Genomic DNA, 22,521 nt, shown 5'->3' on the forward strand with positions numbered 1-22,521 from the left:
CCCCCTGTTGAAAACCTCTGCAAGCAAATAAATTTATTTTCAGCATAAAAGCTCAAAGAGTGCTTGCGCGGCAGGCTACGCACTTTTTAAAACTTTTTAAAAACTTTTTTAAAGAAATACAACCGAGCGTGAACTGGAATAACTTGAATGACTCTAATTTGTACTATAAATGTACACGTTCAAAATGTAAAACCCCCTCAACATTTATTTACATTGAACATTTGCATTTATATTGCATTTCCATGGGTGTTCATGTTCATGTTGCCTTTATAGGACCTTATTTTCTTAAGTTATTAACGACAAGATAACTGAGGGAAAATTCAGCGCTGGTGTGTCTCTCTCCGACCTTTTTTTTTTTTTTTTTTCCAGCCGAGGAAATTTATTTTGAAAGGTAGAAAGTGCATTACAGGAAGTGTATTTATCGCGAGCTTGTCACTTAAAAACTTCAGGCACCTGCTGTTCAGGGAGAAGTCGAAGCAACAACCCTTGGCGCGTGCGCGCGCGCACACACACACGTTTGCAGACACACTGAGATCCGCCAATCACAAGTTACAGACTGCATCACATGGGAAGAGCAGACGACTCAACACAGTGGAGGTGACTGGACTGGGAAAGCGTTTGCGGTTCGCCTGTGACGTCCAGGGACAGCGCAGTGTCCGTGGATTAATTTATCTTTTTCCGCTCCGGTCATCAGAATATTCTCCTGCTTCTGGATTTGTTTTTTATTTGGCAATGCTTAAGGATCCAACGGCAGGTGTGTAAAGTTTTTTTTGGCTCAAATTAGTCTGACCATCCTGTAAGTTTACGGGAGACGACTGCGGTCACGCGGGGATGTAGGTATGGATATCTCCCGTTTAAATTCCCTCAACCGGTTTATTTTTCTCTATAAAGCGTACTTTAACCCTGCCTTGCTGTGGTTGATGGAAATTTTGAACATTTTCTACCACGGACACACCAGTTCGGCATACGTGAAATTGACGAAGGATGTGTATCTCTGACACATTTCCAGATTGACTCTCGACGCTCCGCTACGCGACGGGTCACGGCGATTTATCCGCGTGGAAAGTTGACATTTGATAACAGAAAATGTTGCCTGGTTTAATTTTATAGAAGCCGAATTGCCTATTAAATCCCAGTAAGCCGACTGTCCAAATGGGAATGGCAACTCATGAAGTTTTCTTTCGACTTAAGGGGAGAAAAAGTGCCGCCTTCTTCTTGACGTGTAGACACGGAGACACGCTGGATCTAGCCTCATTGTCCTGGTGAATTTAACTTTAAAGAGACGAAGATGTGCATTTGCTTTTGTAAACCATGTCGTAAAAATACGTCTTAAATTTCTAGTTTATATCAAGAATTCTGGGATTTATCCAGCACTACAAATGCTGAATTGAATATACTCCTACATGGGTTTTAAACAGTATCTTACACAAATTAAAATATTGTAGCCTCGTTTCCCTTCGTAGATCAGGTCTATATTGTTGTGCCACAATGTTGTGAACAAATGGCACAGATTACTTAATTTAGGCTTAAATATCCTGGGAAACTTGATAATGATGCAGACTAGTCCATCTTGTCACAGATGACAGCCTGCTTAATCCCACCTGTGGATGTGTCATTGTTGTGGGGGTCAATAATGTTGTGATGTTGCAATTACATCTTGTATGGATTAAGCGTCTCCTCTCTCCTTGACAGCGCTCTTCCTCCCTGCCGTGGTGCTGTGTTTGGTTTGAGAGCCAACCTGAAAAGAGGGACACCGGGATTAAGGCCCAAGGGCCACAGGACCAAGAAAGCATGCTTGCAGCCATGCTGCGCCAGAGCACCGGTGGAGGATCAGGTGGTGGTGGTGGTGGTGGTGGTGGCAGCAGCGGTGGTGTTGGTGGAACGAAACTCTCTTTGGGTATCTCCCGGCTCTCCAGCTCCAGCATGGGTTCGGGGGGCTCCGCTAGGATCACCAAAAGTGGTTCTGTCAGCTCGGACAACCCACACACAACCGCCTCGGACCCAGACTACATCATGCAGCTGGTCAGCGACGTGCGCAGGTTTGCTGATGTGCTTCTGCAGCTCAAAGAGGTGTTCAACTCCAAAGGTACGTTGGACACTAAGCAAAAAATATACTTATTTTCTTAATACCAAATAACCCTTTCGGTTCTGCTGATGAAAAGCGTCCGTTTGCGCTTCACATTCAGCGTGCTCGTATAAACTGACGACAGTTTTCTGAGGTACAGTCCGGCTGTTAAACCCCCGTGCTAGTCAAACGCACGCAGAGCTTCTCCAGCTGTACCCTGTTAATGGTTTGTTTCCACAACAGATGACTGCTGGCTGTGGATGTGGGCCTTGCAGCGACATGTGTGCTTTCACGTACGGGCAGAGGCGTCCTGTGTCACTGTGTCGAAGGGAAACGACAGGGGGGGGGATGGTCTTCGGTGCTGGGTTGTCATTTTGTTTGGCTCGTAAAGAGGGTCTTGTGCTTTCAAAACCCGAATCTGTGGCAGTGGGGAAGGGAAAGGAGGCCGTCGGACGGCCTGAGCGCAGCAAAAAGGGATTTATAACGGAATGTAGCGGCCAGTCCTCTCTTGTGTACACACAGTGTTGCTTTCACCGCAGTGTACACAGTCCCGTGTCTGTGCACCTGCTTGTCGCGCTGCGGCCTTGACTGCGCGGTCACTCAACCTCCCGTATCTCACTCTTACTGAGGTTCTTATCTCTCCCGTAAAGTAGAAAATAATGTACATTCCTTTCTCTCTAACAAGACATTCTGCAAAGAAAGCCTCCATTTTCATCCGTCTCATCTGTGATGTGGGGATTTATTTATTCATTTTTCTTGAAAACTTTTGTGTTGTTTCGTGTTGTTTCTTTTTAAAGTCTTATATTCAGCAACAACAGCGGCATTCCAGGAGGAAGTTTCACACCCGGATGCTTCGGATCAAATATAACACTCGCTAAATCCAATAATGGACACGCTGTCTTTAGATGGTGACGAAAGACGAAATTACAAGGAGCTGCTTGTGTGGGTGGCTATGACACCGCTGCTTTGGTATGCTCGGCGTTGGTTTGTTAATCCTCAGACTTGGTGAGGAAACTCCAAAAGAGATAAAGTCGGTGTACATGTGGTGCTGCCAAACCCCCCCCCCACCCTCATTAACACTGTCATGGCTCCTAAGGCTTGAGAAAAGGAATCCCAGCTTCTTCATTTTTTTTTTTCCTTGTCTGGAGAGGTCAGTAAAGGTGCTTGACCTGGCTGGTCAGCATTCGAGAGAGCAGCTCGAGCGACTTTTCAGTGACCTGTCAGCACGCTGCAGATCAAAGCAGCATATCATCATGCGCAAGAGATTCTAAGCCTGCAGCTCGATGGAGCAGGAGGGGGCTTTAGCTGAGAAATGTGTCTCCAGTCTCGATGGTCTACATAGGGATTATAGGGAATTATTCACTGAGTCTGGTCCATTTTTTGTTAGTTATTTTGTCAAGTTTCTTGTGTTCACCTTGAAAAAGTATCCGGGGTTTCACATGTTCTCAGCCTGACTGATGTCAGGTGTAATCACATACAGTTGCAGTTTTGGTTTGAAGCGGTTTGACTATGATCGGCACACAGCATGTGAGCACAGGTTCCTGCAAAGTCGTGCGCTTGCATAGCTGTCATTCTAGACTTCTTGGCTTTGCTGCTTGTTGTTGGGAAACCAGTTTAGAATCTCTGTCTCCTTCAAATTGTAATTACCGTTGACTGCAAGTGGAAACCTTAGATGGGAAACATCAGTAACTGTCAGCCCCCCACCCCTCTGGTGCTAATGCGACCGCACATAATTTATAGGTCTAGTAAGCACATGCTCCTTTCTACAAATGGAGTCAATGAGATGCCGGCATGTGATTGTAAAGCGGAGTATCCCCACTGGATGTCTTATTTGGGTTAATTACAGGAAGGGGCGAATCTGGGGGAAACCAAACACATTGCGGCGTAGCGAATAAATCTGCAAAAGACAAAACGGGGACATTTTTCTATTTAACATTTCAATCCCGTGCAGACTTATACAGGAGCTCAGCGACGACCCGGAATTATTTCCCCTTCATGTGCAAATAGGACCAGCATTGTTGCTGGGAAAACGTGGCCATTTAAATGGAGCGCGACGCAGCCTATGCCACTGATGTCACAGATTAACGTGCATTCACATTAACTGGTGACCGTCAGCCGTAAACGTCTGAGGGAGCTCAGAGAGCTGAAGAGACTTTGTGGGTTTTTTTCGGGTTTAATTACGCTGTGGCGACACGCACGTTTGATTGTTACGGGATTTTGCTTATTTTCCCTCGGCGATCTGTTTTCTCTGATATTTCCATCAGAGCCACACTGGAGCGGTGCAGTGAGACGGTTTATGTACTCATCTGTGTTTGTCTCTTTTTTTAAATTTAAAAAAAAAAAAAATGTAATACCTTTTTTTTTAAATGCAAACCAATAATCTTAATCTCACCAGTCTAGTTACAGAGCTCTCTGCAATGCCGACCGGTGTCTTCAAATGCAAATTATTAATGGCTTTGCCAGCAGGATTTATAGCTGCTGTTTGTTTTTGAGTGGGATCTCTTGTTGTCCCCTTGAATTAAGCTGACATTTTTCAACATTTCTCAGTTGGTCTTCACAACCCCAGCCCCCTGGTATTTAGCTGCTCTCCGCTGTGACCCAGCAAAGATTTGGTGCTAATGTAACACCAGTTTTTCAGGGCAACACTTAAGACGGTGGAAACGGAGAGAACTGGTTCTAATGGTGCGTTCCCGGTACAGTTCATTGGCTCACTTTTTATGGGTTTTCCATTGTAGGTGCTACCTCGTAACGGATACCGATGTTGCTGCTTCTATTGCGTGGCGTGGATGCAGTGCAGAGCGCTGATTGGTCAGAGACGGGCGTGGATAACAGCCGCCCCCCCCCCAAGATGTTTGAAAGTCCGGCAAACTATTTGCAACATGAATCACAGATATCTCATTTATGCACACAGAACACATATTGTGTGTGTGTGTATGTGTGTGTGTGTGTGGGACTAAGAATGCATGAGCGTATATATTCACCTGAGAATAGATTTATACATCGATTTATTTCTCTGCTGACTGGAGTTGAGCCCCAAACTGCTCTGCCATCATGATCTCTTCCGAGAGATCAATCTGGTCTGAGCTCACAGCCTGTTGGGAATTCAGTGCAATATGTACTCTATTAACTGCGTTGTACACGCTACAATGACAATAAAGATGATTGATGGATTGATTGATGCGCCTCTGCATATGTACTACTGGCTCCGAACGAGCCCCGAGGACATTAGAGGAGCCACTTTAACTGCGAAGCACAAAAATACCAGAACTATTAACCGTAACTCCGCATTCCACAACATATGTGATGCATCAATCCTAACTAAAGAGAAGGCTCACCTTTATACTGAGATGGGCACTGAATTGAATTTCTTTCGTTTTTATATTTGTACTTTGATTTTGCAATCCAGTTTGCCTCTCCTTTGGTGCTCTCCTTTGGTGTAGGCTGTTTTTGCATATAGTGCTAAATGGTAGCCTGATAAACCAGCCTAAATGGATTGGATGTCTAATTTAGTCTGGCACCGATCAATGGATACAACGGAACATTGTTGATGAGCACAACCCGTTGTCTTTCAAACCGCGTCTGTGCCTATAGGCCAACGCTCTGACCAATCAGCGCAACTGACTGTGACGTAGTAAGCGCGACAGAAAGCTTTGGTGGGAGGGGACTCTTCCAAAACTGATGCCAAGCACAGATTCTATAATAGGACAGATACGCCACTCACGGTGCATTTCCGGTTTCCAACGAGGCGATTTTGGTTGCAGTTCCACCCTCTTTCCACGTGGGGCGCCCAATTTTGGAGACCAGAATGAATGGAGTCCTATGGAGCTATACGCCCTTTCGTGCCCTTATCTCAAGATATAATTTTTTCTCTAGTAATTCGAATGTTGTTTTCGAAAAAGGGTGTTTAGAAAATACCCATGGCTGAGTTTTAGATTTTTAGAGCCACTCATTTGCTTAAAAAAAGGATTTGAAGTGTATATGACGTCATACATAGCTGGTCGACCAGCTGTCATTAGCACAATGCTAGCGCGTTGTGGACAACAAGAAGCCAACCAGTAAGAAATCAAAGCAATATATGTACTCGTTCAGTAGATTTTTTTTACTTGAAACCCATGTTGAGCTCTCAGAAACTACATTCAAATCTGAGCGCTCTTGAGGAGACTTAGGTGAAACTGACCATTTGTAGCATCTAGCTCCATAGGGCCCCATTCATTCTGGTCTCCACCGACGCTCCCAGTGGAATTCTGGTGGAACTGCAGCCAAAAAGCCGGTACAATGGGGCTTAATACAGAGTGGCAAGGCTGTTCGTTATAATGGCTGTGTGCCAAGGCTGAATCAAACGAGCACTGTTCCATTGCCGCCGCCATCTTTCTTGTTGTGCTTTCGCTTGTCTATGTTCGCTTCCACTGCCCAACGTCGCACTGCTCTGTCGTCACTCCCTCAAAACCCCGCACCAGAACCCTCTGGCCCGCCCGCGTTGATTCAAAACACATCTCTGCGTTGTGATTGGTTTAGTTGCCATCTGCCAGATTCAGGGCAGTATTTTCAAAATGACAAGTGGATCGAGGCCAGACCCAACCGCAGGCAAAACATTTTGCCGTCCAGCAGTTGGCGCTGGTTTTCCAGGCTAGCTAAATGGTGTATGTTAACCTTGTGCTGGCCGAGCGACAAATATAAGAGTCGGCATCATTTCTTGGACATTGGCTGACCCAATATCTGCCAATTGGCATTGGTCACTGAACAAATGGATAAGTAAGCCACACAGTTTGCTATAATACAGCAAACACACTGCGTTTGCTGTATTATAGCAGGACAGACAGTTTGTGGTGGTCATTGTTAAGGTTCAGTGCTTAAGGGATTGTTGGGAGTCGACGCGTTTTGCAGTGATTGGATGAGGTTTAAATTCCCCTCTAATTTATGGCCATATTGTCTCTGAAGCACATCACAATAGTTCAGACCTCTCATTACCCTAAAGCCCCCCCCACCACCACCTACCCCCAATTACACAGAGCCAATAGTCCCGACTAATAGTCAACTTAGAGCCCTGTACCCCCGTGGCAACAGTGCCTGCATTCACAGTCAGTGATGTGAGACTGACACCCATTGTCCCAGGAGGCATCTCCAGACTAGCATGCTTCTGCTATCTGGCAGCTTTAGCAGAAATGTTTCTTTCCCAAGTCAAGAATAGCAGCAAGCTGCAGGATTGATCCCTTGGGGGCGGGGAGGGGTGGGATGTGGTGGTGGTGGGGAGGGGTGCTTTTCTCAGCTTGTGTTTTTTGTTTTTCTCGCAATGCATATTATCCTTAAATGGGCAATATTACACAGTGACCCCTCAGTTGTGGTTGAAGTCGGCGACGCATGTCAGAGTTGAGTTGTTTTTTTTTTCGTCGTGCCTGAGAAGGAGCTGTTTTTGTGCTGGGCTCCATCGCTTCCAGGTCACTGTTGGGGACATTTTGGAGGATTGTTGGCCTGAACAGGGGTCACAGAGGACATTCGAGGGACCCGTTGAGCTGCGGAGGTGGTAACTGTTGCGTTTGGTGGTGATTGGGCCTCCGATTGATAAGACTAGCAAACATTTGGCATTGGCAGGTGTTCCTTCAGCAGCCAAAAGATTCAGCAATGTTTGTTCGTGTCTGTTTTTCAGGTGCTCTTGTCACCGTCTATTTCAGGAGTGAGGAGTATGTTGTTGTTGTTGTTGTTGTTGTTGTTGTTGTGACGACAGGTGCGTCGTCTGTGTTTTTACGCTCCGAGTGCGCCATGCAGAATAATGGCCAATTTCATGTGTCAGCTGCTTCGGAGTGAGAACTTCATCAGTGAGCAGCTCAGTTGGGGACGGTGCAGAGAGCGGAGTGTTTGCCAGGAAATCTTTTTAAAGTGAACGTTACACTTCATGTGTTCAGTGAACACAAAGGAATGACGTAACCCTGCTCCGGGTTTCTCTCTGTTTACGTATAAATGACCTCCCTGTTGGGACTTGAATTTAACAGCATGTTATTGTCACCACTTTAAATGGAAACGCCATGGAAAGTTGTTGTATGAGGTCACACCCCGATTGTTTTTTTTTTTTTTTTTTAATGCATTCCCGCAGAACCAACCGCCCGCTTGTTGCTCCACAGTTTTTCATGACAAACTGGCTGAATGTGAGACCAGCTTGTTTTTTAAGCTGTGAATGTGTTACCAACTCCAGTGGAGCACTCTACGTCCCATGCTTCTGCTGACCCAAACATTGTAGGGGCTCTGTGTTCTTTCCAGGAATAATTGTGGCACGCTAGACACGTGTAAAAGCTCGGTTTTACCACGTCTCCGTCATCATTAGTCACGGATCTAATCTCTCATTGTTAATTGGTGACTCATATCCTCGCTCCTTATGGCAGGTGTATATTTTGTGTAATCTTTGTGGAATTCGGAGGCTCTCGTTCTACAGGGACTGTATGATTTTAGGGTTTTCAATGATTAACACGTGCTGGCTAAGAATTTCCCAAAGGAATTGTGTAATGTACAGTGACGTGCTGCAATGCACTTGACTGCTCAGCGAGTTAGTCACACAAGAAAATGGTACAACTGGTGCACTGATGTTAAGCCTCACTTTGCCACCTTGTTGAAGTTTGGCTGTGTTTTGGTACCTTTAGCTGGGATACGCCATGGTGACGTGGGGAAATTAGCGCCTTCTCTTCTGTTTGAGAGCCAGCTGAATTTTCTGCCCTGACGCAAAGACGCTTTGTGGGAAAGTAATCTGGTCCGGGTCCTCAGAGAAAGCCTCAATGCTATTTTAGCGAGCCGAATCCTAAATCACCCCTTGTGAAATATCAGCCTAAAATTAGCCCTACTTGGGCTTTTCACAAACCATTCCAGACTTCCATAATGGCTGAAACTATGCTTTGTTTAGACAGTCTATCCCACTGGGTCTGGGATCCTCTGTAAAGCATGGCAAGCTTCTGCTTAGAAACCCCCCAAAAAGTTCCTTTTATGGTTTTTTTTTTTATTTTTTATTTTTTTTTTTTTTACAGTTCCCATATTTACAGTCACTGTAAATTGTACAAGACAACAAGCCTTTGTTGTTCGCTGAATATCCCGTTACCTTCGTGCTCTTAGTCTGGCCACAAATGAGATTTTCCAAAGATCTTTCTTTAATCACGCTGTACAATTATCTCGGCAATTAATCTGACTCTCAGGATTTATTACATTAGCTTGAGTGCTCTGAGCGGTCCTCGTTTTTTTTTTTTAAAAGCTCAGATAGCGTCTTAGCATTAGCAAATGTAATACTGTTGGGTTTTTGGATTGTGCCCCCCCCCCCAAAAAAAAAAAAGATTAAAGTGCAGAGGATTGTGACATATGGCAGGTCCACTTATCCCGTCTGACTGAAGAATCGAAGCTTGAAGCGATCTAATGTGCAACGCAAAGTGGTCCGATAATGCATCTTTTTTTTTTTTTTTTTTTTTTGCGGTGCACATTGTGTAAAATGATGGCATGCTGTGTACAGGTAGTAAAACCATGCTCACGTGTCGACTTTAATAGCCCCACTGAACCTGAAGATTTGTAAGCTGTTTTCATGTTGGAGCCCTAGGGAGCTCCCTCTGTGTGTGTGTGTGTGTGTGTGTGTGTGTGTGTGTGTGTGTGTGTGTGTCTTCCTCCTTTCCTCTGGAGAGATTTGTGGTTATGGGCGCTGGTTTTGCAGGGGCAAGCTTTGTTCCAGGAGGCTGACGATGTCTGCGGCACACTGAGGTTAAGCTCCAGGATTCCCACACTGCCCGTGAGAGGCTACGGATTGTGGGATCCTCGGAGGGGCTGGAAATTGAGCACTTGAGACTTCATGCGTGTTTACATTGAACCTTCTTATTCTTTCTTTGTTTTTCTTTTAAACAAATACTATGAAGTAATGGGGCCAAAAGATGACGGTGTCCATTCGTCCTCTCTGTCGGAGCTGCGTGATCATACCAATGTTGTTTGGCATTTGCGCTTTAAATACGATAGATTTATCCAACACCCACTTCTTTGTGCAGTCAGAGGACCTCCCCTTTACCCCGTTGGGTCAATTCAGAGATGACAAATTTATCCTTAGAATAGGCTTAAGCTGAATTTCTACTTGCACCGGATTAAAGGTCAATTGCATTAGGCAAAGAAGCATTCTGACCCTTTATGCACTCTTTAACTGCTTGTGTTGTCCAAAATATACGATCATCCAAGCAGGAGAGCTCCAGAAAGCCCACTTCTCACTTGGTGTTAGTCTTGTTTGTAAAGTTGTTTTACGATTTAGAGCTTCCGAAAGAAACAAAAGTTCATGTATTTTTTTTTTTGTTTTGTTTTGTTGGTTTTTCCGGTGAAAAATTTAGTCAAAAATCATAAAACAAAGCGTTTGCAATCGCTCTCGCTCTTGTCCCGCTTGTTGATTTATTTATTTATTTTTTAACAAACGCACGAGGCGGATTGATCATGATTTTTTTTTTTTTTTTTTTTTTTTTTTTTTTTTTAAATGGTAGAAAAGTGAACTGAAATCACGTGGCACATGGCAAAAGCTGTTGCAGAGAGCTTGTCTGCTAAAGCTGTGTAGGTTATTTATGGGCTCGGTGATTTACCTGTAACTTATTAAAGTCATACACCGAGTCAAGCGATTTTGTAAAGAACGGTCAGAGGCTGCTGGTGCCAGGCCTGAGTTGCAGTTTGTTAATACCACAGAGATGAGGGCGGATGTTTTCTGGCGAAGTCTTCTGCTGTCTTGATGGACCGCGTAGCGTGCTGCGTGCTGCGTGCTGCGTTATGGGCCCTACTTTTCCTGCCACAACCCTAGGGCGCTCTCGCATGGGACTGGGTCAGCCCCCATGCTGGCAACGGCTCAAAACTGGTTGAAAGACAGCGGAGCTGAAGGCACAGAGGGGTGCAGCCGGCCGTTGTTTTTGCTCACAACATTCAGTTTCTGTGTCCAGTGAGGGGAACGTGGACCCATCAAGGGTCTGGACCAAGAAGCAGGATTTGTGGCTTAACGAGGTGACCTCGGTTTTTTTTCAGTGTCGCAGAGGTGGATGACTTTTTCCCAAGGGTATATTGCCATGGTAACTTGTAGTGGAAGCCTAACCGGTTGCGTTGGCGGTAAGAGGTCCTTGGAAATGAAGGGGTGAGCTTTGATTCATGGACAGTGAGGAGATCATCATTTTCAGCTGCTGATTTATCATTTGGCAACACGCGCATGATTTCACTGTTTCAAACCACTGCTGCCTGTTCTTGGTTATTGGGAACAGCTTCGAGCCGGGTTGGTGTGTGTGTGTGTATGTGTGATCTGACCAGAATAATAAGCCTCAGTAGCTCAAAATAAACCATAGTTACTTGACTTAACTCCAGTTCTGAGCACACCTGCTGCCCTCTAATAGGAAATGACAAAAAAAACACCCATTGGCCCATCCGTTTGACCACCGATTGAAGTATTTAGGGCAAATGTTGGAATATTTTAGCATTCGCCTGACTGATGAATTGGAGCACCCACATAAGTGAATTCACACAGTGGGTCATTTGATATCTTTTGTTCTGTTTTTTTTAAGCTGACGGTATATTGCCGAAAGCCTCAGATCTCTTTTTATTTTTTTATTTTTTTAATTTTTTTAGGATTAAAGTTTCATGTGAGAAATCTCGTAGTCTGAGCCAGAAAACCCTGAGTTGAAATAAAAAGAAGATTTTGTGCTTGTTTTCCTCTAGCTCTTCAGGTGTCTTTCCTTCATCTTTCCTGTTTAGAAACGCGGTGTCCCAGGGCTTTCACCAGCACGTGCTCGCGCTTTGATAAAACAGTGCAGCTCCTGGAAGTCCGCTCTTTGTGCTGCAGGAACGTTGAATCCACAGGTCTTGTTTCAATTGACCACTACCCCTTTTAAGTATATAAAACACGTTGACAGCCATGAACGTAACTGTGTTTTTTGAAAGTTCTGTTTTGAACGTTTAGCACACACAGCCCATTCTCTCGGGATTGGACTAAAAGTAAAGCTAGATACTATCCTCTTGTTCTCGATGCCATGCTTGGCCCCGGCCTCAGGCCCCCTCACCTCACAGCTCTGCCTCTTGACAGGTGCATGAAAAGGGGCCCGTTTGTGCACTTGTTGGACGGACCTCCCAACTCTGCCTGCTTTGCACAACTTGCGAATAACTGCAGCCTCTTCGGCCGAATGCCTGAGCCGTTCGGCTGCCAGCTAGAGGTTGCATGGTGGGGGGATTTGAAGTTTCTCTTAAAGAAAGCATAGTTGAGCTGGAATGCCAGCTTTCAGAAGTTTGCATCAACAGTGGGCGGCGGCGGTAATGATGTGGTGTAGGGGGAATAACCAGAGAGAAAGGTTGCCTGTCTTTCCTCACGGTGACGGACAGCTCCAAAGAGAAATGAAAGAGGGGGAAAACAAATTCTTTACTCCACACTGAGTTTCTCATTTATATGCAAAGAACTAAAGGAGGAAATTATCGAGGCTAAATATGTCTGGCAAAAAAAAACAAACAAAAAAAAGATCTTCTGGAGTTTGAAATCTGTAGTTGAATCTAAGCAGCAGGGATTTTAGCTGTCACTGATCACTGATTTTTATTTTTTTTTATTTATTTGCATTGACTAAATAAAAGTTAACAAGCTTAACAAAGGCAGCTGCTTCCAGAGTGGGAACAAAAGCACCCACCACCACCTCGGTGGAAGGTGCTGTGTGAGTAGCCGAGGGGTCTTTTTTTTTTTTTTTTTTTTTTTGTGCATGCAGTCATGGGAAAAATGGCTTGACGGGGAATGATTCGGTACGAGCGCAGAGGTCTGGGAAGGCAGAGTTCTCGTGCCTTTTACCAGCTGCATGTAATCTGCTAATCCATAAAGCGAACTGCCGGTGGTCTGTTGACAGAGGTGGGACAGGGCCACTGACCACAGGAAGTATGCTGAAGAGAGAGAGAGGGGGGGGGGGGGGGGCTATCAAGGCAAGTATTGACCACCCATTGCAGTGACCCCGCTAAGTGTTAAAGGTTAAGTGGACCTTTTTCTCAAGACCACCTTATAGTGCTGCAGATAGTGAATATTTGGGGTTGAAGTGGCCAAAAGGAATTTTTTTTTTTTTTTTTTTTAAGGAATGTGGGATTTCACCCGGGCCATTTGAAGAAGAATCCTTTCCAAAGAGTCATACAGTGATCGATTAATCAGTGCAGTATTGGTCGCTGGACTTTTAAGGAAGGCTCAAGTCTTAAAGAGCCTTCTTGAAGTCTAAGCTTTTTTAGAAGTTTTGATGAAAACACAATTTCTTTCCAACAACTTCCGCCGTAGAGTGCTAGCTGGTTATGTATTGGGACAGGTCACATGGAGGGGTTTGGATTGGGATTAGTCATGGATTTCCTGTCCAGTCTCCTCTGCCAGCAGCTTCTTCTGTTCGATAAGACCTCTGCAGACCGGGTTGTGACGCGTTTAGTGTTTGCACACATGCGCCGAGGCTGTACGCACCCTTGCTTTTCTCAAACGTCTGAAGCATAGATAATGCATTGCTCCCATAATTTGCAATGCATGACTGAGCATAGCTAGAGTCACAGCAAAAGGAATGTTGCCAAGTCATTTTGTGTCAGGCCCAAGTGGAAGTCCCTGATGTCAGGTGGTGCACATCCAGCATAATCGAAAAAGTCAGTGAATTAAAGAGTTAGTTGGTTTTTCCAAGTGCGTGTACAAAAGTATTCTGCTGGAGAGAAGCATTGCCACGTTTCGGTGGCGAGGCGTCATCTCAACGGTGAATGATCCGGCAATGTTTTCATTATGGATCCCCCTCCACCCCTCGCTCCTGCACCTCCCGTCCCAGCTCCCCAACAAGAGGCTGGAATGTTGGGTTTCCATGACGCTGATGAAGTAAAAACCTGGCAATGTGTCGCCGGAGCCTCTGAGCGGGCTGCTGATCTGCGGCCTCCTTCTCATCAGGATCAGAGTCTGATCCCCATGTAGCCTTCATTCACCAGGGCTTATTATGCCAAGGAATGTCTCTCACTCTCTCCTTCTGAAGCAGGGATGTGGGGTGCAGGGGCAAATTTGGGACAAATCCCAAGGGAGAGTACTACCCCCAGATAACAACGCAACCCCCCCCCCCCCACCACCACCTTCTACATTTCTCCGACTCCCATGCTCACCAAACTCCTCCTTAGAATCCTCCCACTGCTAGCTATCGCACTCGGACTAAAACACACACACAAACTACCAAACCTCTTCTCCGTGCAAAGGGGAGAAGCTGTTGTGATTTATTGTTCCATAAATGCCTCATGTGGCAGGCCTGCGAGGTGACCAGCCCCACTGTTTGCTGTCGGCCTCAGGGACAATGGGACCAAGTCTTCGCTCCAAACATCCACACTTCCCTGAGAAAACCAGAAATATCTTCCCAGCTGCCTGGTTCTCAGATGACCTCGATCCCACTAGTATTTTTTTTAGAGACTGAAACACCTTGTGTGACCGCAACTTTTTCACAAAACCTACCGAGATAAACGCACCAGTCAGTGCTCCTTTTACAGCCCCCCCTCCCGCCCTCCTCCTCCTCAGTGGGAACGAGTCTTCCTCTTTCCGTGTCGTGCCCAGAACGGCAGTTTAGGGGTTAAATAATCACTCTGTACATTATCCTGTCTCCTGCTGTGCTGGTGGATGCAGCCATAATGTCTTGCTAATTAGCCTCCTTTTTAGGATTTTCCAATAGGCCACACAACTGCCATTGATGACGGAGGCCCATGGAGCTTTGCAAAGGAAGACCCTCTGTCTCGTGGGCATTCATGGTTTAGGCCTGCCCTTAATAAATCCCTAGCATGCCCAAGCTTGATGCCTTCAGGCCTCAGGATTCAGTTACCGGGCAGATGAATAGGATATTTAGCCTTGTGTGGGGATGATTTAGGCTATTGTGTGTTTGTTATCATTCAAAGGATAATGTCCATAAATGGGATCTAAACTGAGCCGGGCCACTTAAGAGCTTAAGGGCTGAATCGACTCGCTGTAAGCTTTAAAATCATCGTTGGTCGGGGTCCCCATATAAGGTTATGGGAGATAAGGCGTTTTTTTTTTGGGAAGGGTGGGCACTCTCTTAACAAAAAAAAAAAAAAAGGATCAGAGGTTTTCATCAACAGTGAAATGTAGTGTCTTGTGTGAACTAGATTTTCTCAGCTATTCTCATTTTTCAGATGTCAAAACATTCCGTACAGCTCAACTATGACTACGACCCTTTCCATACACTTGCATGCATTGACTGTACAGAAGCACTGGGTCTCGGTTTGATGTGTGGTTGGGCCAGAAGCCCACCCCCTGGCCTTTTTCCCGCCTCACGGGCAGCAGAAACAAAAAGATGAGAGGCTTCCGTGATCAAAAACCCACCATGTCCCCAACACTGGAAGGAGCTGATCGTGGCAAATGGTGGAGGTTTGATGAGGACGGTTGCTATGGAGAAAGATGGGACTCTTCTGGTCCTGTGGAGAAGCTTTTGGAAAGCTGGAAGCAACAGCACACGCTGGCACGGAGTTGTTCTTGTGGGGCTGAACAGTCTAGGATTTCTCTTTTTGTCTGTGCATGAGCTTGATTATGACATTGCCTCTGAAACACAGAACTCTGGCAGCCTTGGACCTGTGGGCTCTGTCTGTTTAGAGGTTGGTGTCATGGGTCCACACGGAAAATCACCAGCACTTAATAAAAAAAAAAGACCTCAAAGAGATGGAGAAGAAGACAGGAACACACAGACACTGCAGGATTCGGAAGGTACTTAGGAGAAGTCAACCTGTGAGCATCTCCACGAAGAAACTCAAAAACTAGAAGATGAGATTGAGCTAAAGAGAAGAAAAAAAAAAGTATGTGGTTGGAGCACATTCTTTGGTTGGATGAGTCCAAGATGGATTAGTTGGGCTCAGATAATACCCGGCAATCATAATGAGTGTCTGGTTCCTACCACAAAGCACAGACGTGGGAGTAGGATTATGTGGCGCTGCCTGAGTGCAAATGGTGTTGAGGATGACATAATCGGTGGTACCGTGAAGGCCTGTGGAATCTCAAAATGCTGGTTGACAAGATAACACCGAGACTCCTTAAACTCAACAGGAGAGAAATATCCCAGCAGGAGTTTACAGGAGTTTGTTTTGTTTTCCCACCACTTTTTAAAAAAAAAAAAAAATCTATTGTGAAATGAAATTTCTAAGTGATTTTATCACTTGGAAATTCCGTCATAAGGAGCAGACAGTTGGTTTTGCCTTTGGGTTTCAAAGAAAGATGTTATAAATATTATCAATCTCCCTCAGTTATCAGTCTCCCTTTAGCATAAAACTGAAGTTTGGGATTTTCTCTACGTTGTCTGTGTTGTCAAATCATTTATTAGTCCGTTAAGATAAGAAAGAAGTCAGTGAGTGAAAGTGTTTTGGGGAAAAATAGGAGAATGGTGCCCAAATCGATTTTCAACCACACTTTTTATACTGAAAATAGTGCTTTAAGCTGGTGAAGCAGCAGTGCTGCTAGAGGAACAAGTTGGACTGGAGTTCCGTCTTTGAAGGCTGCCTCGTTGTCCTCCACGCTGAGGGGGATCGAGTCTCTTTGGAACTAAAATTGGATATATAAGTAATGAATAATAAAGTAAATCTAAATTCCCTCCTGCTTTTTCTACAGTTGCGGTGTGAGTTTAAACTAGCGCGTGTTACCTGCCTGCTGGTAACTATGAACTAACCACAGCCCTGTTCATTTGCAGGTCTGGCCTCAGCTAGCATTGTTACGGCGGCCCCCCAAAGGCCTTGCATTACTAGCCCCACTGGCGGCACCGTTTGTCCCCCTCCGAAAAAGAGGGCTAACGGATAAAAGGAAAAACGGGAGATGGCTAAAGTCTTTCTGATCCCTCTTTCCATGATGGGTAATCCAGGGGGGATCGTCAGCACAAAATGCGGCTTTGACTGCCTGTTTTCATTCTGTATGTGTTTATGTGTGCTGTAAGGAGCTCTGACGTTATGTGTGCAGTATGATTGCAGTCTCGCAGCGGGATGCTTCCTGGCCACGGTCGCAGTTGCAGTGTGTGTCGCTTTGCCTCCTTGTTGTCCCTGTGATCTACGTGTCCTATGAGTAGTAAGCGCTACTTTAACCCGTTGACTCATTTACATTTTCTCACTCATGACCTCATTCCTCGAGCATGCCGAGAGCACTTCTTCGGGGTTGTTTGATAACAAAGTGCATTTTGTCCCTTTGCAAATGGTGTTGTCTCACGGTTGGTAAAGTCACGCCAAGTCCACGGACCTGCATGCCTGACATGCCTCGTTCTCTGTGGTTGACTGGCCCGACAGCCGCTAATTGCACGCAGACCACAGCAGCTCATTTTTATGTACACATTTGGCACACTTGGGGTTAGTTTGCATCCCCTTCTTTATGGTCTGGCCGCCTGGACGAGACAGCGACGAGGCTGTCTGATTGTCTGCGGTCTGACATACTCTCACAACTTAAACCCAACAAAGCTGGAATGTTACGCTGCACCATTGTGGGACAGTTGATGTAAAACGGGTTGCTATGGTTACTATTAAAGGTGAGTTCTGAACTGCAGTAGGCGACACGGTTCGCACCCGAAGATGGCGCTCATATGCAGTTTCCTGACAGCGCTGGGAAGCCTTGAACTGCTACAGTGAAGTCATCCCTGTAGCAGCTCTGATATGTTGTTGCTGGTCAAAGGTTATCAGGGTTGGTTGATCATTTTATCGCTGTACAAGGGCTTTATATGCGTGCTATCAGGTGAAATGGTTTATTGAGGGGTGACTGGGTGTGAAAAGATTTCCTTGGCTTGTAAGAAGCACATGATGTTTGATGCATACAAACTTTAAACACCCTTTCCTCATTCATGTGTTGCTCTTTTAAAAAAAAAAAAAAAAGAAGAAACTTTAGTCGGAAGCCTTTCTTGTGTGGTCTCTTTACTGTTGGTATTTATTTTCATATTGATTGAAAGAGCTACAAAATAAATGCTAAAACTGCAGCTCGGGCTTAAATACAGATCATTCTACTGCACGATCTTGACTGAATGTCAAAATGGAGTTGATGGGTGTTGATTTGCCTAATCAGACTGACTTCTTCCATTTCCAGAGCATCAGGACTGCCTCCATCAGGCGGTGCACGAGCGCCTCGGTGAGCTGCTGCGCGTCCTGAGGGCCATTATCGACAAACACCAAAGCCTGAACTCTGTGGACATCCTCAGCACAGCCGGGACCGTCATCGCCACGGTCAAAGGTGAGCTTGGGGGGGCTGTGAAACATACCAGCTACTCCTCCACTCTTCCTTTGCTCTGCTTTCCGTCTCTGCCTATCTAAATCCTCCCTTCTGCCTTGACAGCCTTCTCTTCTGGACGTTCACGTTTTCTTTGTCCTGGCTCCCGCGGTGTCTCCCCTCTCTACACAATGTTTTTTTAAATTTTTTTTAAAATCCCCAAAGCCTTTCAGCTTTTTAGAAGTCACTCAGAGTGCTCAGACTGCAGCAGCATGTGTTTGAAACCCCTACAGAGAGTTAGAAAATCATATTTGGGAGTCAGATGCTTGATACTTGAAGAGTCCACTGTCCTTTGTCTACCCGTCCGTCCGAGGGGAGCCATGCTATGGAATCCTATTGAATCTCGTTCTTTGAGATTTTCATCTGACATGCAGCCCCCCCCCCCCGAGTTTACCTCTACTCCATTTGCATTGCAAAGAGGGGCATAGAGGAGCTGTTTTGATAGGTGGACAAAGCTGGGGTAGGCCCTGCATAGAAATGTAGCTCCACTTCACTGAAATATTCCAAACACTTTTGGATGCGTGCACGTGTATCAACAAATGTGAGGTGCAAGTCTCATCTGTCATGCATTTTTTTTTTTTTTTCTTTTACAACTTTATTTATCATTTTCCATATTGAAAACATTGACATCATTAGTTAAAGGGGAACTCCGGGGCATTTGAATCGCATTTCCATTGCTAGAGGTTGTCAAATACTGACAGTAGGACACAGACCGGTGCAAATCGGCGCTCCCTGTGAAGCGATTGCGCTGTTCGCTCAGCCTGTCATGCTAACCAAATACGTGGTGGCTAAGGGGCAAGAGCTAAACCTTCCACGTAAAACAACAACTTGCACACTGCAGAAACGTCACACCACTTTATAAACCATCCGACAATAAAGTCACAAGCCTTACCATCAAAACCATATGCATGGTTCTCACATTACTGGCATGGGGACGTTACAAAACAACTTTATAAACAGCATGTAACTTACCTCTTGTCGGTAGGCGCGCGCATGTGAAAACAACAATACATGCCCAGTAATATTGTTGTAATGTTTTAAATACTTGAACGCAGTTTTTCTAGAGAAATTAATTGTTTTGTAAATGGGATTATCGTCCATTGACTGTTTTGGGCTTTAATGTCATGCGTATTTTTGATGATGAAGGCCTCGATTTGACAGCCAGTCACAGGAGCCCTCTCACAGCTTTGTGTGGTGCTGTCTATTTGGCCACTAGGTGGCCAGGATTGCTCACTTCTTGATTCCCCCCCCCCTCATCCCCAGTCAGCTGTGCCCCTGTGCCTTTTATTAACCTGTTAACGTTACACTAAAATGAAGTCTTTAAATTCGGCATGCCATTAGTCATTTCGGCATGTCGTGATCTGGAGGTTCTGGTGCTCTGGCCTTTCATTTTGGTAAAAGAAGAAATCCAAAGCACACAGTTTTTTCCTTCCATATGTAAAACTTCTGTCATTTTCTGTAGCATTTCTGCCTGATTAAACACTCAGTTATACCCCGACGCAGAGTTGAACCCTCGTCCCGTCTCACTTTGCATCCAGTCGTGCTCCTCGCTTCGTGATTTTTATTTTCCTCCTGAAACTTTGGCACCTCGAGTCCACAAACGCTGGACAGGAGTTTGCTGCCGATAAGTGTTTTTCGAGAGTGTTGTGCTTTTCCAGCGAGACAATACCATTTTTCCCTGATGATGTAACTTCCACATTTGGAGCGTTGGCTGGGGCCTGAGCGAGTAGTGGCATTGTATTCCAGCAAGCCTCAGGATGTCCTGTTGGGGGTCGTGGCTGGACAGAAGAGGAGGAGATGTGGCAGCAAAAAGAGTGGTGCACTTTGATTGGTGGTAGCCACAGTAGCTGCTTTGGGGTTAACAAGAAGCTTCCCATGGAAGAGGGAACCTGTTCAACTCAAATCATTTGGAATTGGATCGGTTTCGCCGTCTACTTTTGCTTTTGCTAGAAAGTGGAAACCACGATTGGACCCCCGAAAGATACAGAACTCTGTTGGGTTTATGTTAAAAGGTAGCACAGGTTGCCTAGCATGATCAACAGGGCTTTTTACTGTTTAACAGCAGGACAAGAAAAGCTCTGAGGTAGGTAATTGGCAGTTTTGCCGCTTGTATATTTCTTAGGCCTCTCTTTGTGCAGTAGCTACTGAGGAAGCATCCCTGTATTTGGAAAGCTTTGGTAGGTGGGCACCTGCTTATTTGTCCCTATGTGGCAAAAGTTTTAAAGGACCCGGTTAAAGTGCTCAAACTTGAAGTATCATTACGCTTTCTACTGGTCCCCTTCGAAGGTTTTGTAGTGAACACAGTTTGGACTTTTCTCCGATGTGAGGTCGTCCTCCAAAAAGCCAAAACCAGAAACTGAAAGATGAAGGCACCGATTTTAGTTGGTTTTAATGTTCGAAATGTCTCCCTTTTGTGAGTCTTTGAACTCTAGAAATCTTTGTTGCTCCAGAGGAAAAGGAGAGAGCGAGGAAGTCGTGGAGGCAGCGGAGCTCTCCGTGACATCACCGTTTTATTCCTGCGTGTTCGTTCTGTTTTTTTTTGAGCATCTCTCCTGTCGTTTATTTTTCCTTCTGCTCAGTCAGGACAGGAAGTTTATTGTGAAGACTGATTACAGCCGTATTTATACTGGTGTTTTTTTCCCCCCCTCATTCTGTCCTCAGTCATCACCGTGTTTAGACTTACAGCAGGAAACTACTGCCTGGCCAGATTACAGCCAAATATACACACTTGCAGTCTTTGCTTATCTTTACTGATTTACCACAGTTGTTTTTGGATGCCTCTCGGGGACTTTTGTATTTTTAATATTTTTTTTAATTTATTTTTTTTTAATTTTTTTTTTTTTATAAAGGTTCAGCGCACAAGCCCGGATCCCTCGCTCTCTGGGTTTTTTAGGAGTCCAGGATGACTCAAGAGTGACTTTCATTGACTCTTTGCCTGACATCCTGCGCAGGATGATGAATCATAGCTGAAACAAAGGCTGTATGCACTATGCTCGCTTTAGCTCCGCCACCGAAGCTTGACTCTGTCTCTTTTCACCCCACTGCTGCAGGCGTGAACTTTAAGGAGGTGAACGAAGAGAACAAACCCACGCTTTTCGGGGAGATCTACACAGCTATTGACACATTGGCGTTCACGTTTGGCAATGTGTGAGTATGATTTCATTGTTCTCATTATGTTGTTATTCCCACAGCTCCCTCGCTTGTGTGTTTGCTCTCTGTCACATCTTTTGAGTACATGATTAATGTTGGATCAATTTATGTTGCCCACTAGATAATAATCGGACTTTTACAAGTGTTTTATTTGAGCATAAAAAGGACCGCTTAACCAGTAGCTTAAGCGGAGAAAACAGCCCTGAAACGTCCCATTTTTTAAAAGTGGAATTCTTGCATTACAATCATCCGTCTTCGTATTAATCTGCGTCTTGTGTTTCCTTTTGATGAAACATCATTCAAGCCAAGTTTTGAGCAGATTTTCTTAATGTTTTCTGTGATCATCTTCATCGTTTTTCCCCAATCCCAGTTTTTAAATTTTATCTTTCCATCTTTCTCCAGAGTGTCCGACTTCCTTATGGGAGATGTAGAGAACGGATCAGTGTTGGGGCTCCCCCTGACGAAGAGAAGTAGGGTGAGTTTGTCATTTTAGGTGCTGTACTCACAATTGGTCTGATGGTTGCGTACTTAACCACCGTCCAGAAGTTTACTTTGCATCGAAGATGAAATTCTTTAGCTTATTGAGCACCCCGTTGACAGTAGGATGCGACCTGCTGCCTTTGCATTGTTGAGCGAAAGATCAACCGGCAGCGTGAAAAGTTCAGGGGTGAAGCAAGAGCTTGCAGGCTGACGCATGTGCCTGAAGCCGCCTCCGCCTCCTCCTGGAGTGATGAACTGATGTCATGCATTGTTGTTTTCCTGCTGCAACTTTTACTGTATAACTGCACGAAGGAGGAAGTCCAGGCTCTGATAAGAATTGTTTCAAGCATGTTAGCAGAGCGTTCTGTGCTCTGCCCCCCCCCCCCCCCCACCTCCCACCCCACCTCCCACCCTCCTTTTGTAGATTTCTTTCTTTTTTTTTCCAACTTTTTTTTTTCCTTTTTCTTCAGTCCTTTGAGAACCTCTCTGTGGAATCTGGAGGATCCGGTCCTGAGAAAGATGATCCGCCAGGTAAGACGGATGGAACACACAGCTACTGTACTCTGGTGCTGCTGTGTGAAAGTGTCAGGAGGAAAACTAATCCCCA

At 45.2% G+C, this 22,521-nt stretch overlaps 1 protein-coding gene across 2 annotated transcripts in view; it reads left to right on the plus strand.

Moving 5' to 3' along the window:
- The first annotated feature begins 588 nt into the window (after positions 1-588).
- Positions 589-22,521, plus strand: part of arhgap29a (Rho GTPase activating protein 29a) — a 36,685-nt gene continuing 14,752 nt past the window's right edge. Inside the window, exons 1-6 of one of the 2 annotated variants that reach the window (XM_075452190.1) lie at positions 589-754; positions 1,693-2,086; positions 18,105-18,248; positions 21,335-21,431; positions 21,837-21,909; positions 22,385-22,445. In XM_075452190.1, coding sequence (XP_075308305.1) covers positions 1,792-2,086; positions 18,105-18,248; positions 21,335-21,431; positions 21,837-21,909; positions 22,385-22,445 — 670 coding nt within the window. In that variant the 5' untranslated portion in view covers positions 589-754; positions 1,693-1,791. Of the gene's footprint in view, positions 755-1,692; positions 2,087-18,104; positions 18,249-20,052; positions 20,368-21,334; positions 21,432-21,836; positions 21,910-22,384; positions 22,446-22,521 lie in introns of those variants that run through there. The other variant, XM_075452191.1, reaches the window with a different exon arrangement.

The sequence above is a fragment of the Odontesthes bonariensis genome, chromosome 20, assembly GCF_027942865.1.
Source record: "Odontesthes bonariensis isolate fOdoBon6 chromosome 20, fOdoBon6.hap1, whole genome shotgun sequence".
NCBI classification, from domain to species: domain Eukaryota; kingdom Metazoa; phylum Chordata; class Actinopteri; order Atheriniformes; family Atherinopsidae; genus Odontesthes; species Odontesthes bonariensis.